Source organism: Dendrobates tinctorius, unplaced genomic scaffold (genome assembly GCF_039654945.1).
Source record: "Dendrobates tinctorius isolate UK_male_01 unplaced genomic scaffold, ASM3965494v1 ptg000030l, whole genome shotgun sequence".
NCBI classification, from domain to species: Eukaryota; Metazoa; Chordata; class Amphibia; order Anura; family Dendrobatidae; genus Dendrobates; species Dendrobates tinctorius.
This window is the reverse complement of record NW_027361698.1, coordinates 12,478,236-12,496,530: the sequence shown is the minus strand read 5'-3', so window position 1 is coordinate 12,496,530 and position 18,295 is coordinate 12,478,236. Positions and strand designations below refer to the sequence as shown.

The 18,295-nt window shown below is 43.6% G+C and overlaps 1 protein-coding gene across 6 annotated transcripts in view; it reads right to left on the bottom strand.

Annotated features, from left to right (window-relative positions):
• PRSS12 (serine protease 12) overlaps positions 1-18,295 on the bottom strand; it is a 497,636-nt gene that overhangs the window by 138,532 nt on the left and 340,809 nt on the right. For all 6 annotated transcript variants that reach the window (XM_073571862.1, XM_073571866.1, XM_073571863.1 and 3 more), the window contains one exon: positions 12,073-12,269. In XM_073571862.1, coding sequence (XP_073427963.1) covers positions 12,073-12,269 — 197 coding nt within the window. The remainder of the gene's footprint in view (positions 1-12,072; positions 12,270-18,295) is intronic.

Below are 18,295 nucleotides of genomic sequence, written 5' to 3'. Positions count from 1 at the left end.
GCAACAAGGTGGAACTCCACCCTGCACATGGTGGAGCGGCTGTGCGAGCAGAGGCAGGCCATAATGCATATGTGGGAGGATACACGGCCAGGCACTTTGAGAGCAGACATGGAGTTGACAGGCGTGCAGTGGTCGAAGCTGAAAGACCTTTGTAAAGTCCTTCAGTGTTTTGAGGAATGCACACGGCTGGTAAGCGCAGACGACGCCATCCTAAGCATGAGCATCCCACTTATGCGTCTGCTCATGCAAACTTTGACGCACCTTAAGGAGCAGGCGTCTGCAGCCAATGTTGATGAGGAGGAAGAGGAGGAGGGAATCCTTGATGACATTCAGCCATTGTCTGCTCAGGGACCTCTCCTGGACGAGGTGGAGGAAGAAGAGGAGGAGGAGGAGGAGGATGATGGGGATGATTACTTAGGGGAGGAGGATGCATCTCATGGGGCAAGTGAAAATGTTGGCGTGGCAAGGTCTGGTACAGGGTTTGTGCGTGACTGGAGGGATGTGGATTTGCCAGAAAGTGCTCCTCCACCCAGCACTCGCAGTGCATCATTGACACCGGGAACATTGGCCCACATGTCAGATTATGCCTTGCGGATCCTAAAAAGGGACCCCCGCATTGCCAAAATGATGAACGATGACGACTACTGGTTGGCCAGCATCCTGGATCCACGCTATAAAGGCAAATTACAAAACATCATGCCACAGGAGAACCTTGACCTAATATTGGCTAATAAACAAGCAACTCTGGTAAATCGGTTGCTTGAGGCATTCCCAGCACACAGCAGCGGTGATGGTTCTCACACGAGCCGTACGGGCCGGGGGCAGCTTGGCAGAGGTGTTCGTGGTGCACACAGCAGAAGTGGCGTTGGAGACAGGGGTTTCATGACAATGTTGTGGACTGATTTTTCAAATACCGCTCACACAACTGGTAATACTGCATCGATGGAAAGTGACAGGAGACAGCAGTTGTCAACTATGGTTACAAACTACTTTTCCTCCCATATCGATGTTCTCCCACACAGGTCATTGCCCTTTGACTATTGGGCCGCTAAACTGGACACCTGGCCTGAATTGGCACAATATGCCTTACAGGAGCTCGCTTGCCCAGCTGCAAGTGTGCTATCGGAAAGAGTCTTCAGTGCAGCTGGATCAATCCTGACAGAAAAAAGGACCCGTCTGTCAACCCAAAATGTGGATGATCTAACCTTCATTAAAATGAACCACGCATGGGTTTCCAAGGATTTTGTCCCACCTTCCCCTGATGACACATAGGGTGACAGAAAAATGGCTTGCTTTGGTCCACCTCTTCCTGGTACTTCACCTATTTCGCCTTTTGCATCAGCTGAATGTCCAACATCAACATATGCCACTTTCTAAAACTCCCTAACTGTGCTGCCTCCCCCCCCCATGGCCGGGGTCACCACCTACCGCACGACACCGTGCGAGTGCCGTTGCCCTGGACAGGTGGGTAGGCCGACTCTTGGGCGCGGGCACTGGCACAGGGTCCCTCATAGTGCAATCAAGTGTCTCTGACGGTGGTGGTGCACACCCGCCGTCAGACACACCGCTGTACTATGAGGGGCCCAGTGCCAGTACCGACGCCCACGAGTGGGCCCCCCTTGCTTGGCCAGGGCCCCAGCATTTGCAATCTTTACCTCTCCCTGCTCCTCCGCTGTGTAATCTGGGCCGTCAAATCCATACTGTGCCTGACACCGTCTGAGCCTGCCTCCTGAGACATATATTTTGAATGTGTACGCTATCCATACATGTTATCCAGGGATACGGTACCCTTTCTACCCTTTGTGCAATGACGTGCAATCCATACTGGGCCTAACACCGTCTGAGCCTGCCTCATGCTGTATAGACATATATTTTGAATGTGTACGCTATCCATACATGTTATCCGGGGATACGGTACCCCTTCTAACCTTTGTGCAATGACGTGCAATCCATACTGGGCCTAACACCGTCTGAGCCTGCCTCATGCTGTATAGACATATATTTTGAATTTGTACGATATCCATACATGTTATCCGGGGATACGGTACCCCTTCTAACCTTTGTGCAATGACGTGCAATCCATACTGGGCCTAACACCGTCTGAGCCTGCCTCATGCTGTATAGACATATATTTTGAATGTGTACGCTATCCATACATGTTATCCAGGGATACGGTACCCTTTCTAACCTTTGTGCAATCACGTGCAATCCATACTGGGCCTAACACCGTCTGAGCCTGCCTCATGCTGTATAGACATATATTTTGAATGTGTACGCTATCCATACATGTTATCCGGGGATACGGTACCCTTCTAACCTTTGTGCAATGACGTGCAATCCATACTGGGCCTAACACCGTCTGAGCCTGCCTCATGCTGTATAGACATATATTTTGAATGTGTACGCTATCCATACATGTTATCCGGGGATACGGTACCCCTTCTAACCTTTGTGCAATGACGTGCAATCCATACTGGGCCTAACACCGTCTGAGCCTGCCTCATGCTGTATAGACATATATTTTGAATGTGTACGCTATCCATACATGTTATCCGGGGATACGGTACCCTTTCTAACCTTTGTGCAATGACGTGCAATCCATACTGGGCCTAACACCGTCTGAGCCTGCCTCATGCTGTATAGACATATATTTTGAATGTGTACGCTATCCATACATGTTATCCAGGGATACGGTACCCCTTCTAACCTTTGTGCAATGACGTGCAATCCATACTGGGCCTAACACCGTCTGAGCCTGCCTCATGCTGTATAGACATATATTTTGAATGTGTACGCTATCCATACATGTTATCCAGGGATACGGTACCCTTTCTAACCTTTGTGCAATCACGTGCAATCCATACTGGGCCTAACACCATCTGAGCCTGCCTCATGCTGTATAGACATATATTTTGAATGTGTACGCTATCCATACATGTTATCCGGGGATACGGTACCCCTTCTAACCTTTGTGCAATGACGTGCAATCCATACTGGGCCTAACACCGTCTGAGCCTGCCTCATGCTGTATAGACATATATTTTGAATGTGTACGCTATCCATACATGTTATCCGGGGATACGGTACCCCTTCTAACCTTTGTGCAATGACTTGCAATCCATACTGGGCCTAACACCGTCTGAGCCTGCCTCATGCTGTATAGACATATATTTTGAATGTGTACGCTATCCATACATGTTATCCGGGGATACGGTACCCCTTCTAACCTTTGTGCAATGACGTGCAATCCATACTGGGCCTAACACCGTCTGAGCCTGCCTCATGCTGTATAGACATATATTTTGAATGTGTACGCTATCCATACATGTTATCCGGGGATACGGTACCCCTTCTAACCTTTGTGCAATGACGTGCAATCCATACTGGGCCTAACACCGTCTGAGCCTGCCTCATGCTGTATAGACATATATTTTGAATGTGTACGCTATCCATACATGTTATCCGGGGATACGGTACCCCTTCTAACCTTTGTGCAATGACGTGCAATCCATACTGGGCCTAACACCGTCTGAGCCTGCCTCATGCTGTATAGACATATATTTTGAATGTGTACGCTATCCATACATGTTATCCGGGGATACGGTACCCCTTCTAACCTTTGTGCAAAGACGTGCAATCCATACTGGGCCTAACACCGTCTGAGCCTGCCTCATGCTGTATAGACATATATTTTGAATGTGTACGCTATCCATACATGTTATCCGGGGATACGGTACCCTTTCTAACCTTTGTGCAATGACGTGCAATCCATACTGGGCCTAACACCGTCTGAGCCTGCCTCATGCTGTATAGACATATATTTTGAATGTGTACGCTATCCATACATGTTATCCGGGGATACGGTACCCCTTCTAACCTTTGTGCAATGACGTGCAATCCATACTGGGCCTAACACCGTCTGAGCCTGCCTCATGCTGTATAGACATATATTTTGAATGTGTACGCTATCCATACATGTTATCCGGGGATACGGTACCCCTTCTAACCTTTGTGCAATGACGTGCAATCCATACTGGGCCTAACACCGTCTGAGCCTGCCTCATGCTGTATAGACATATATTTTGAATGTGTACGCTATCCATACATGTTATCCGGGGATACGGTACCCCTTCTAACCTTTGTGCAATGACGTGCAATCCATACTGGGCCTAACACCGTCTGAGCCTGCCTCATGCTGTATAGACATATATTTTGAATGTGTACGCTATCCATACATGTTATCCGGGGATACGGTACCCCTTCTAACCTTTGTGCAATGACGTGCAATCCATACTGGGCCTAACACCGTCTGAGCCTGCCTCATGCTGTATAGACATATATTTTGAATGTGTACGCTATCCATACATGTTATCCGGGGATACGGTACCCTTTCTAACCTTTGTGCAATGACGTGCAATCCATACTGGGCCTAACACCGTCTGAGCCTGCCTCATGCTGTATAGACATATATTTTGAATGGGTACGCTATCCATACATGTTATCCAGGGATACGGTACCCTTTCTAACCTTTGTGCAATCACGTGCAATCCATACTGGGCGTGAGAACGGCTGGCGAGCTGTTAAGCAAGCTACAGCACCTGTCCAGACAAGTACAGGGATTCCCTAGCGAGGAGACTTATTTGATTGTTTTCTATGTTGGGACAGCAATTTTTGGGGAGCACTATACTCTGGAGAATGATAGATGGGGCCCACCATACACTGGAACATTCCAAAGGTGGACATCAGACACTGGAGCAGCATTTACAGGGCCCATTATACACTAGAGCATTAGAAATGGGGCCCATTATGTTTGGAGCATTATTTGGGCCCATAAGACAGTGGAGCTTCATCCATGGGGACCAACATATACTGTAGCATTATGTGGAGCTCATCATATACTGTTTCAAACATTATATGGGACCAATGATTTTGTATGGAGAAATAGATGGGCCTCGTCATGAGATGTAAAAAGTGAGGTATTTTTCATTGTACTATACCGCTATTTCTCTGCCGTATCGGAGCATGATGAGTTGTGGTATGTGTTAAAGGGGCGCTCTTTCGCCCAGGGCACATGAAAACCTGCAGCCAGCCCTCCCCCCACACAAATTTAGCCAAATAACCCCCATTTTTCAGTGCGTAACTTGTATTATGAAGTTAATTAAGGTTGACAAGCTTAAGTAAGAAGAATTGATGCTTTTGGCATTCAAATGGGCACTGTAGGTGTGTTTCCTGTCCTCCTCTCACTGCCGACTTTTATTCCCCATTGACTTACATTGGGTTTCGTGTTTCGGGACGACCCCGACTTTTCCCTATAATCGGACGATCTTGCTCGACCCGACTTTTGGAAAAGTCGGGTTTCACGAAACGAAACGCGACCCTAAAAAACCAAAAGTCGCTCAACTCTACTGAGCACAGCTAACAAAATTCACCATCATTTACAACTACTTTCCTCGCAAGAGAGCATTTCTTGTGGCAACATTTAGCAGCTAAAAGATGCACCAAACTTAATAAGAGATGCATGGCTGTTTGTGAATGTGGCACATCTTACACATTGCACTCTTCATCAAGACTGGTATGCAAGATCTAAATTATTTATCTATCTATCTAAAAAAAAAACCTAACCAACACCTCCTTAGTGTGAACAGGTATAAGCTGCAATGACTGTATGACATGTAAAAAAACACAGCAACACTCTGTAAGGGCCAAGATATATCAAAATACTGAAAACATTAAATCTAAGCTGTATTGTTACTCATCAAGATATACTTACAAAAAATGAAGGCTCTGAGTGCATAAACTGGCCAATTCATGTGTACCCATCAACCACAGCAAGGTGTCACTTCTCTGTATGGTACTATCCTACTGGACATGCCACTTTCATATCCTACTGAACATGTCTTTTAGTGTGTGACAGCAGCCAAGCATAAAAAACAATATAAACCTGGTATTGCTGTAATCGCACTGACCCAAACAATAAGGTCATCATAAGGGAATAAAAAATAAATAAAACTAACTTTTCACCTGCAGTTGATTTTTTCATTCTGCCTACCAAAGATCACAGTAAGGCTCAGCTCACATTTATCCTGTGCTCTGCGCTGAGCACTTGCACCAGGATTTTTGTGTAATTCTCTGAAATACGTGATTCAGATGGAACCACCGGCGAAAGGTTCCGTATAATGAGGCAGATGGAGACACTGTGGACATTGTCTGTCCTATGATCCGGTGGACTACGTCTATTTAGGCATGCATAAAAGCGCAGTCCACCTCAGTTTTGAGCACTTCTGAAAGGAAGGAAACTGTTGAACAGAGGCCAGACGGAGTCCAGAGTAACTCTGCTGCCTTATGACAGTTAGTGGATCCCTTGGGGTTTCATCAGAATCACATCACTCGGCAATTTAGTTGAAGACTCCAAAGTAAGTGTTCAGCATAGAGCGCAGAATAAATGTGATTCCAAACATTATGTAACATTTTCCTAATAAAAGCTTCAACTCAATCTGCAAAAATAGAAAATAGCCACTCAGGTCTGTCACCTGTCAATAGAAATATAAGGGGTTTTCACATTACTGGTTGCACAAAGACTCTGGAAAAGTGCTATGGCTCCTCACACCTCAAAAGTAATCCAGCAAATTCTGCACTCCAAAATGGCCCCCACCCTTCTGAGCCCGAGAGTGTGCATCCACCACTTTTAGTATCAACATCTTTGGCATTTCTGTAGCAATGACAGCCCTCTTAAATTACAGATGCTTTTCTCCAGAAGCATGAATTTGGAACTAGTGATGAGTGAGTGTGCTCGTTACTCGAGTTTTCCGAGCATGGGAAACATGGGTGTTCTCCGAGTATCTGGGCGTGCTCATAAATTATGTCTGAGTCCCCGCAGCTGCATGATTTGCGGCTGCTAGACAGCCTGAATACATGCAGGGATTGCCTGTTAGGGAATCCCCACATGTATTCATAATTTACGAGCATGCCCAAGATACTTGGAGAACACCAGAGCATGCTCGGAAAACTCGAGTAACGAGCACACTTGCTCATCACTACTGGGAACCACAACGAACTGGTCACTATAAAGTACTGGGCTTTAAAATGGCAGTTTGCAATTTACTCAGTAACATCCACCGTTGCTTGTTTATGGAAAACACCCATGGAGTAAAAATCGCCACTACACCTGTAGAAAAATTCCCAAAGTGGCATAATATCCAAAATGGGGTCACTTGAAGGGGGATTCTGCTCTTCTGGCAATTAGGGGTTCTATATATGGAGTTCACAAAATTATTCTAGGAAAATCTGCGTTACAGGAGGCAAATAGCGCTCCATCCCTCCCAAGTCTCTTTGTATGGCTAAGCAGTACTGTACAGCTACATATGGGGTATTTCTACATTTGCCAGAAATTGTGTGACAAATTTTGGTGCCATTTGTACCCATTTCTCATTGCAAAAATGTAAAATCTGTGGCTAAAATAATTTTTTTGTAGTAAAATGTAATTATTTTTTCTTCACTGCCCAATTGTTTAAAATTCTGTAACACACCAGTGGTGTCAATATCATCACTGCAACTGTAGATTAATTCATCAAGAGGTGTATTTTGTAAAATGGGGTTATTTATGAGTCGTGCTGTTCTGGAACATCAGAGGCCCTCCCAGTGGGTAATGGCATCCTCAAACCATAAGGCCGGAGTCACGCTAGAGAGAAATACGGACGAGTGAGAGGCACAAAAACAACGCATTGCACTCGGACCAATGTTAATCTATGGGGCAGCTCCCATCAGCTGTTTATTTCTCGGCCGTATTTTACGGGCTGAGAAAATTGCAGCATGCTGCGATTGTCAGCGTATTCCTCCAAAAATACGCCAATGCAAGTCTATGGGGGCGAAAAAAATAGGGATTACACACGGACCAGACATGTGACTTGCGAGAAATACGCACCGGTGTCCCTTAACAAAAGCCGGCAATTCATTTTGCGATACAGTAAAATCACACTGAGATGTTTAATAAAGAATGGAAAGAATAGATATAGACACATAGAATACATACATATATATACAGTATATATATACAGTATATATACATGTCATTGAGACACACATATGCTATATATATATTTACATTTCATAGAGTTCTACATAGCAGAGTAGCCGCTAAATCAATTGTCGGCTTCTGTAAAATCATTACAAAACCTGACATGAAATGACACATGGTTTATAGTAAACAATTTCATTTCATTTTTTCTTTATATATGTCTTTGACTAATAATTAGATTAGGGTATGTGTGTAAAATTTGGGACATGTAGGTGTTAAATTAAGGGGTTAATTCATTGAAAAAAATTGTGTGGTCTCCCACTGTAATTTCTCCGCCAGAGAAGGAAAGCCAGTGAGTGAGGGCAGATATTAATAGCCTAGATAGGGACCATTGTTTTGAGCCCCCTGGCTAAAAAAAAATCTGCCCTCAGCCACCCCAGAAAAGGCGCATCTATAAGATGCGCCTTTTCTGGCACTTAGCCTCTCTATTCCCATTGCCCTGTAGCGGTGGCTAATGGGTTAATAATGGGTTAATCAAACAAAATACGAAGCACACAGTAGCGCCATAGCAGGCAAACATGAAATATGAAAAATGAATTGCATTACTGCATTAGTAAAATTAAAAATTGAGAAAGCTTAGCGCATAAAATGGCCAATTTATGTGTACCTGGAAGCCACGGTAAGGCATTTCTCATTTTGCAGGACCCTAACCTAATGCCAATCCTCACAGACTAAAGTCTTCATCTGAATGGGAACCTATATAAATCCTCTCCTTAGACTGAAATCTATATCTCTGTGGAGGGGTGATGGCCCTGCTGTGATTAAAAACGCCTGCTGCTAAGAGGTGGAGTGCTCAGTCAGAAGGTTAATGAATACAAATTTCAAAAAACTGACCGTCACATCCAAGCATAAACTAAATGTGAACAGGTGATTAACCTAGAGTCACCAACTCATATACACTCAAACAACATAGGAAGCACACTGTAGCGCCATGTAGCGCATGCAAACATGAAATATGAAAAATGAATTGCATTACTGCATTAGAAATATGAAAAATTGAGAAAGCTTAGCGAATAAAATGGCCAATTTATGTGTACCTGGAAGCCACGGTAAGGCATTTCTCGTTTTCCAGGACCCTAACCTAATGCCAATCATCACTTAGACTAAAGTCTCCATGCTATGGCACTACAGTGTGCTTCCTATTTTGTTTGATCATGATCAGGCTAAATTTTGCTGTGCTGACCAGTGTCATATGTGGAGTGGAACCACTGTTTGGGCACATGTCGGGGCTCGGAAGGGAAGTAGTGATGTTTTGAAATGCAGACTTTGATGGAATGGTCTGCGGGCATCATGTTGCCCCTGATGTGCCTAAACAGTAGAAACCCTCAGAAATGACCCTATTTTGGAGACTAGACCCCCCCAAGGAGCTTATCTAGACGTGTGGTGAGCACTTTGAATCCCCAAGTGTTTCACAAAAGTTTATAACGCAGAGCCGTGAAAATAAAAAATATATTTTTTTCTACAAAAATGATTTTTTAGCCCCCTATTTTTTAGTTTCCCAAGGGTAACAGGAGAAATTAGACCCCCAAAGTCGTTGTGCAATTTGTCCTAAGTATGCTGATTCCCCATATGTGGAGTAAACTATTGTTTGGGCGCATGGCAGAGCTCAGAAGGGAAGGCGCACTGCATTTGGAGACCCCCTTATGTACCTAAACAGTGGAAACACCCAATTCTATCTCCAAATCTAACTCCAACACACCCCTAACCCTAATGCCAACCCTAACCATAATCACAACCCTAACTCCAACACACCCCTAACCCTAATCCCAACACTAACCATAACCCTAACCACAACCCTAACCCCAACACACCCCTAACCCTAATCCCAACACTAACCATAACCCTAACCACAACCCTAACCCCAACACACCCCTAACCCTAATCCCAACCCTAGCCATAACCCTAGCCACAACCCTAACCCTAATCCCAACCATAGCCATAACCCTAACCACAAACCTAACCCCAACACATCCCTATCCCTAATCCCAACCCTAACCCTAATCCCAAGCCTAACCCCAACCCTAAACTTAACCCTAATCCCAACCCTAACCCTAATCCTAACCCTAATCCCAACCCTAAAACCCTAATCCTAACTTTAGCCCAACTCACTTTAGCCTAACTCTAACCCTAATGGGAAAATGGGAATAAAATATATTTTCTTTATTTCATTATTTTTCACTAACTAAGGGGGTGATAAAGGGGGAATTTATTTACTATGTTTTTTATTTCGATCACTGTGATAGGGTCTATCACAGTGACCAAAATGAACCAACAGGAAAAATCTTTGTAATGTTGCCAGGTGCCGGCAGATCTCGGTGGGGGCACTGCGCATGCCCCACCATATTCTTACCGGAAGGAGATGCCAGCAGCCGTGGGGGGAAGCCAGGAGACCCAGTGACACCGGGAGTTACCGGGGGAGATCAGGGACCCTCTTTATCTCTCCTCTGATGTGTGATTACATCAGACAAGAGAGAAATTAAATGGCACATCAGACTTTTATTGTGGTTGTCGTTATACGGTTAATAACGGCGATTGCAACACCAGGGTCGGCAAAAACTAACGTGTGAAATATAGCGTGGCACTACTGCAGGGTGCACAAGTAGGTTACCCAAACCAAAGAGCCATAATGAAAATAACTTGGCACTCAACTTATAGCGTTCATGAAAATAGAAAATAATTTTATTTGTGCAGTGTGCAAAACGTTTCGGCCTACATGGCCTTCATCAGTCTGCTCGCTTGTTTTACATGGGTGTGTCAGTGTGTCAGTACAGCAGGTCCTAATGAGGCACTGGTGGTTAGTAGAAGTGGGCATGGGTCCGGACGCAGTTTCCATTGCTTGTCACATGAGCTATGTGACGAGCAGTGGAAACTGTGTCCGGACCCATGCCCACTTCTACTAACCACCAGTGCCTCATTAGGACCTGCTGTACTGACACACTTATGTAAAACAAGCGAGCAGTTTGATGAAGGCCATGTAGGCCGAAAAGTTTTGCAGACTGCATAAATAAAATTCTTTTCTATTTTCATGAACGCTATAAGTTGAGTGGCAGGCAAAAACTAACCTGACTCATGTTTTCTGGGGTCTCGGCTACCCTCGGCATCTAAGACCCCAGAGAAAATCCGACTCTGAGGGGCGCTGTACACATAAACCTCAGCGCTGTTAAAAAGTGGCGCTGTGGTTTAAGTACCCTTAACAGCCACCATAAAAAGGCATATAGTTAAGTGGTTAAACAAAGAGTTGTTCTCATCTCACCTCCCCCTGACCAGTAGATGACGCCTGAAAGACAGTTGTGAACTATAAAAGTGTTATCTGGCTTTGTTCGATTTTCGATTCAAAAGGATGCCAGTTTAAAGGACCTTGGCCCTGGCAGAAAGAATGCAGATGTGCTCCATTAACCAACATTGAACCTTCAAAAACGTTCGGAGAATCCAGGTTGGGACAATCAGGCGACCTATCTTAACAGACTGTCAGCTTCCTAAGCTTGCCATAACCTCCTCTCTGTAGCCGCCCGCCATTGGTGAGGCAGTCAGAATTGGAAGCCCCAAAGTCGCATCTGCTCTAATTCCGACCAACCAGCGGATGGTGAGATTCTGTAATTTCCACCATCTTGCGTATTTGCTGGGACTTTTCTGTATGGTATTGCCATGCTGTTGTACCTTCTCACCCTGTGTTGACTGAGTAGAATTCTGTCCACGGGTTAAGGAGCGCGGGCATTCAGTGGGATGAGCCCTGGTCCATGTGGTCTTTCTTAAGACAACCGAGCCAATGGATGAGAGCAGCCACTGACCCTCATTTCTCCACAGCCAGCAGGGAAAGAAATAATGAAACTATGCAGCTATTTATTCACTTTTAAGAAATCATCTGTTGGAAAGGAACATTCCTTCCTATTGTTCTTGCACACGGACCCTCTTCTGTGAATGTCTGTCACTGCGGAGGAAGCTCACCTTACAGGCAAAACAACAAAGAAGGAAATGAAGAATGATTACATATTACCTACCAGACAATGTTCTGTGCTGGTCAGTATCTGGAAAACACATTATATGAATGTCCTCTTGATGAGTGCAGTCGTGCTTGCCCCAGTCTGGCTTGGTACAATGAGTGAGTGTGGGCTCTTTGCCCGAACAGTTGACATCATCCAGCCAGATGACACTAGTGATCTCTTCAAAATCATTATCCAATAAAATCTTCCCATATCTAAGAAAGTAAAGACATACAGGGTAAATTGATAGGAAACTGGTCATAAATCCTCTATATCATATCGCCATGTGAAAAAGTGAATTATCACTTACTGATAATGTATCATCTACAATATTTTTTGTTAATTAAAGTCAGGTATTGAAAAATATAACTTTTTTTCTAATAAGGTTTTTTTCTGATTGTAGATTTTCCTTTATTCTATTTCTACAGTATGTCAGTGGGACAGACAGGTGAGGGATATGGTTGTTTTTATTTTTGTTTTTTTTTACAGAAGACCAGGGCTTCAACGAAATTTGTGTTAGGTGAGTATAATTGATGTTTATTTTCTGTTTTTACAGGGGACTAGGATTTCAATGGAATGGGCATAAGTTGAGTATAACTTTGTTTTTTATTTTTAAATAAAAAAGTAAAATTGTGTGTAGTTTTTTCAAATAAAGGACTTTATTCTGGCTGTGTGTTTACTTACAACCTGACTATGGCGTGAGTAATGGAGAGACGCCTCTCCATTACCATCTTGTGGGCTTGATGTCAGCTGCCATAAAACAGCTGACATCAACCCCAGAAATATTAACCCCACTAGCTATTGCCACAGAGAAAGTGGGAAGAGCCGAGCAAAGTGACAGAATTGGTGCCTTTTCTGGGCCTGCTGTGTGCTGCTATTTTTAGGCTGGAGGGGGCCAATATTCATGGCTCCTTACTAGCCTGAGAATACTAGCCCCCAATTGTCTGCTTTAGCTTGGCTTGTTGTCAAAAATGAGGGGAAACCCACAGAGGTTTTTTTTTGATCATTTATTGAAATAATTTTAAAAAACAGCATGGGGACCCCTCTATTTTAAATAACCAGCCATAATAAAGCTGACAGATGAGGGTTGCAGCCCGCAGATGTCAGTTTTGCCATGCTGGTTATCAAAAATAGAGGGTAACCAACGCCAATTTTAAAAAAAATGTATTTATGATGAATGCTCACATCGGCCGCCGCATGCTCTCGCTGTTATCAGGGACAGCAGGCGTAGGCTGATGGGACTAGTACTCTCATCAACCACCACCTGTGACCAGACGTAAACTTTTTACCTCCGGTCACAGCTACTGGCTCATGCTATCATCTGACAGCATGGTAGCCACAGTCTTCTGACTAACAGTAATGATCTTACCCCCGATCACAGCTAGTGTTTGCTGCGCTGTCATGCAGATGACAGCATGGCAAACAATGGATGTTTGGGCCCCTATTCATCTGAATTGGGTCCTGGTTCAGGTTTGGGTACTGTTCTCGCATCCAAACAAAACTTTTTTTTAACTGTTCGGCTGAACTTGTTGGATCCAAACATCCACTGGTTTGCCCATCTCTAGTGATAATCAAATGACTACTGAATATTGAACTGTACAGAACAGAAATATTAATTCTATCAAGAGACTTGGTGGCCAATTCATTAAGGCATTTATGCCAGCATTATGGCATAAAACACCTTGATTGTCACAATACTTTTGTGCATCATTGAAGTTGCACAAAAATATTGCGATACTTGGTGATTGCATGCCAGTACTGGCCAGCTACACTAATATGGGCATAGCATTGGCAGGATATATGTGGGACAATGTTTGCTTATGTCCACCTGTCAAATTCATAAAACATTACTCCACTTTAGTGGCATAACTTGCTCTAGAAATTTACTCCAATCCCTGACTTGAGTATGTTTCTGGTGGTAGTAGATGCCAGTTAACAGATGTGCTTAATTACCCTGTCATGGGCAGCCCATTCTCCAGACCTGAACCCCATTGAAAACCTCTGGAATGTAATCAAGAGGATGATGAATAGTCACAAGCCATCAAAGAAGAACTGCTTAAATTTTTGTACCAGAAGCAGTGTGAAAGACTGGTGGCAAGCATGCCAAGACGCATGAAAGCTGTTTTTAAAAATCATGATTATTCCACAAAATATAGATTTCAGAACTCTTCCTGAGTTAAAACATTAGTATTGTTGCTTCTAAATGATTGTGAACTTGATTTATATGCATTATTTGAGGTCTGAAAGCACCCGGCCGGCCGCGAACAATCAGCCACAGGCCCAGTCCGGCCGCGAATTGGCGCAGCATTCGAATGACGCACTCCACCGCTACTGTCGGGAGAGCTGCGGCACTAGCCGCTGATCTCCTGACGGAGGTCAGCGGCGACGCAGCCGGGAGATGACCAGCGCAGCACTCAATGTGCGGATGGTACCCAGGGTCCGGAGGAGAGGAGACTCTCCTCCAGGCCCTGGGTACCATAAACCTGTAAAAAAAATAGAAGTAAAATAAAAAATAGTAATATACTCACCTTCCGACGGCCCCCGGACTCTTTCCCTCCTCTCTTCACGCGCCCAGCATCTTGCAGTCCCAGTAATGCTTTGTGAGAAAGACCGCTGATGACGTCGCGCTCTCGCGAGAGTGACTTCATCTCCGGTCCTTCGCACTAAGCATTACTGGGACCGGAAGATGCCGGGAACGTGGAGAGGAGATCGGGGGCCGTTGGAAGGTGAGTATAACCCCCCTGGCCATATTCTAGAATACCCGATGCGTTAGAATCGGGCCACCATCTAGTATTTCAATAAACTATGTTGTGTCTCATATGTTATGGATCATATGTCCGGGGTCCATTTAACCCAGCCGTGTGCTTGTGTTCAGGGGCCAGCTGCTATCACGCTGGGGGAAGGGGTGATTTCATCCATGCCTCTATGGCCTGGCTTGTGGGTAATATGCTGTTTTTGCGTGGCACAAATCTATAGCGTGTATTTGCACTGATGTGATCATGCTATTTTTGATTTTGTACTTAGTACTATCAGTATTTTCTATTGGAGGCTCATATGCAAACAGCACACGGATACATTAATGTTATAGCAGAATTTGGGCTATTACAGCCAGCAAGCATCTGTATTTGTTTACAGCACACTGATTGTACGGTTAGTTTGGGGCTCTCAGTATTTAACTGTATAATATTATGACCCATTGTTTGTCTCTTGATTCATGTCTGTTTTTTCTCAGACTTTTTTAATTGATTTTAAACAAGTGTTTGTTTGTTGTGTTCACTAAAATAAATAAATTTGTTGATCTTTCACTATATGACTTGGTGGTGATGGTGGCAGGATCACACAGAGCAGTTGACCAGGAGGCACAATGCACCAAGTCCTGTAGTGAAAATCTTATGCTGATAGAAGGTTGTTTTTATTGAAACAACAGCACACAGCCTAATAAGTAACACATAGCAGGAATCAGATTCTCCGCACCTACATTTTGCTGCTCTCAGATTACATGATAAAATCTTGCTGACATATTTCCTTTAAAACTATTGTGTGTAGTGCTGATCTTTATAAGAACATTGATCTGATCTGATCTGAAGAGGCCCATCTGAAGCAACAGAGCTGGGGCATGCACATCTCCACTCCATTCGTTCTCGATGAGAGTGCTCTAAGGATTGAAGATAACACCCAATCTTAGTCTAAAGCCTTTAACATAAAATCAAAGGCCTGTGCTAGCACTGGGTAGGTGACATGTAAAGCAATGAAAACTTTCTATGTAAATAAGTGCAAATCCCAATACACAGTGAGAGGGTGTTTCCAACTGTTCAGTATCTTGGGCATTCTTGACTGGCTTAGCACCCATCTCCCTTCTTCTCTTGGTGAGCCAGAAAAGAGAAGCTGGGGAGGATTCAATGTAGAGTTCACACTACACCCGGGTTGCCAACTTGACTTTTTATTTTTTCTGGGCAGCTTTTCAAAAAACCACAGACCGAGAAAAAAATGTTATAGACATATTGGAAAACCATCATAAATCATTATGATTAATAATAATAATACTAATAAACTTTTTTCCTATAGCGCCGACATATTCCGCAGCACTTTACATTTCAGAGGGGACTTGTACAGACAATAGACATTACAGCATAACAATAATCACATAGATCATAACAGATACCAAGAGGAATGAGGGCCCTGCTCGCAAGCTTACAGTCTATGAGGAAAAAGGTAGACACGAAAGGTGGGTGGTAACAATTGCCCTGATTGTTTGGATCAGCCATAATATTAAATGTGTAACAGTACAAACACAGAGGGCTGATAGATGCATAAAGCATGTGGGAACATGATACGGGGAACCTGGTTATGGTGAAACTTTTGATTGTGCCACACAGGGATAGTTAGGTTAATGTGTTGAGGCAGTAGACCAATCTGAATAAATGCGTTTTCAGGGCATGCTTAAAATTGTAGTGATTGGGGACTAATCGTATTGACCTGGGAAATGCATTCCAAAGCATTGGCGCAGCACGTGTAAAAGTCTTGGTTTATATGATTATAAGTGATACATGTGTACAGCCCATAACGCTGATAAGAAGGTAAGAGTTGCATTCACTGTGAACTGTAAAATGATCATAATAATAATAATTAGTCCAAAGAATCTATAGAAGTTTCTTCAGCACCCGAAAAAATAATTTTTTACAGACAAGGCAAAAAAGTCAACAATTCTTACTGACAGACCTGGAATTTCTGGATGGTTGGCAACCCTGAGGAACGCTTCTATTTCTAGTATAATTAATAAAGTATGTTTTATCTGCTTTACAAGTGAAAAGTTAAAACTTCTGATAGATTTCCATTAACACCGCTTCCCCCATTACTCCCCTCTCATTACACGGCTCGGCTCCTCGTGCAGCTGATTTCATGTCAATAACACTTATCTCCGGAAGTTCTGTGCGCTGCTGGGAACATTCCCCTAAATGTATTATGTCCTAATATAAAGAAGGACTGTCTGCATAATGGAAATGCATTACCAGAAAATATCTTACGATAAATAGCAATTTTCAGAGCCCTCTCCTTTATCACCAGGTAGCAGCGCTGCAATATCACATTCTGAATTATTTTCATACTACGTCCACTTTACATTGGTATTCAAGAATGCATGGGTTTGGTAGAGGACATTGGGAAAAGCCGACTTTTTATAGGAGGTTGGAGGGTGGTGGTGGGGATACTACATGACTGATGTAATGTAGACTGTATTCTTCACATTCATCCACGCTCACCCACAAACAGTGTATACATTCATGGGCCAAGATAAAGAGGCAAGAGCTGGGGGCTCCGGGAGCATAAATGTACAAAGAATGTGCAAGTGGCCATCGTGGGTGGCGGCGTTCAATGAAGCATGTGGCGTACGACCTTTACACCCGCTGGTGTCTGCAACATTAAGTGATGACTCTTCTTATTGTTTCATGGGGTGTTTTTCCAGAATGTCTCCTCTTGTCATACACTGACATTTTATGTAACAGTATGAGCTGTCATAGGCAACAAACGTTTCAGCAGGTTGTCTGCTGTACTGACAGCTACACGTCTTCCACTCAGTTTTGCTTCTTAGTTTTGAAAATAGCAGACGCAGATCATCGATACAAGACATCAATGCTTTACCAACTGAAAACTAAAAGCCGCACTCAGCCTGATGTCAGCAAAAACGCAAGGGCTTAAAGGGATTCTGTCAGCACAGAATGACTGTTCAAACCAAGCACAGGCGCTTTGTGCTCCATGACGTGATCAATCATTTATATAAACCTTCCACATATTTGTTTTTCCTCTATGTCCACCGAAACTTCAATTCCAAGATGTAAATGCAGGGCCAGACACTGATACTTCATGCTGACTGCTTCTTAGCCACTTACAAATTTATACTGTGGGTCAACTGATGCCACTTTTCATGGTGTCCGCCCCTAATTTTAGCTGCTCGAGAAGCTTTTTGTCACTAAGTTGTGTATACGCTTGGTTTGGCCTCCCATTGAATTTAAAGGGGTTCGGGTACGTTAACTGAACATGTTCGGTAAACATCTAAATGTTTGGCGAATGGAACGAAACCAAACCTTGAAAGGTTCTCTCTTCTCTAATGTCCAATCCTAGGACAACGTAAAAAAGTAAAAATAAAGTTAATGAAAATTGTAAAAATATAAAAAATTACAAAAAAAAAAAAAAAAAAATATGAACTCAATAAATAAATTTATTTATGTTAAAAAAAAATACACAT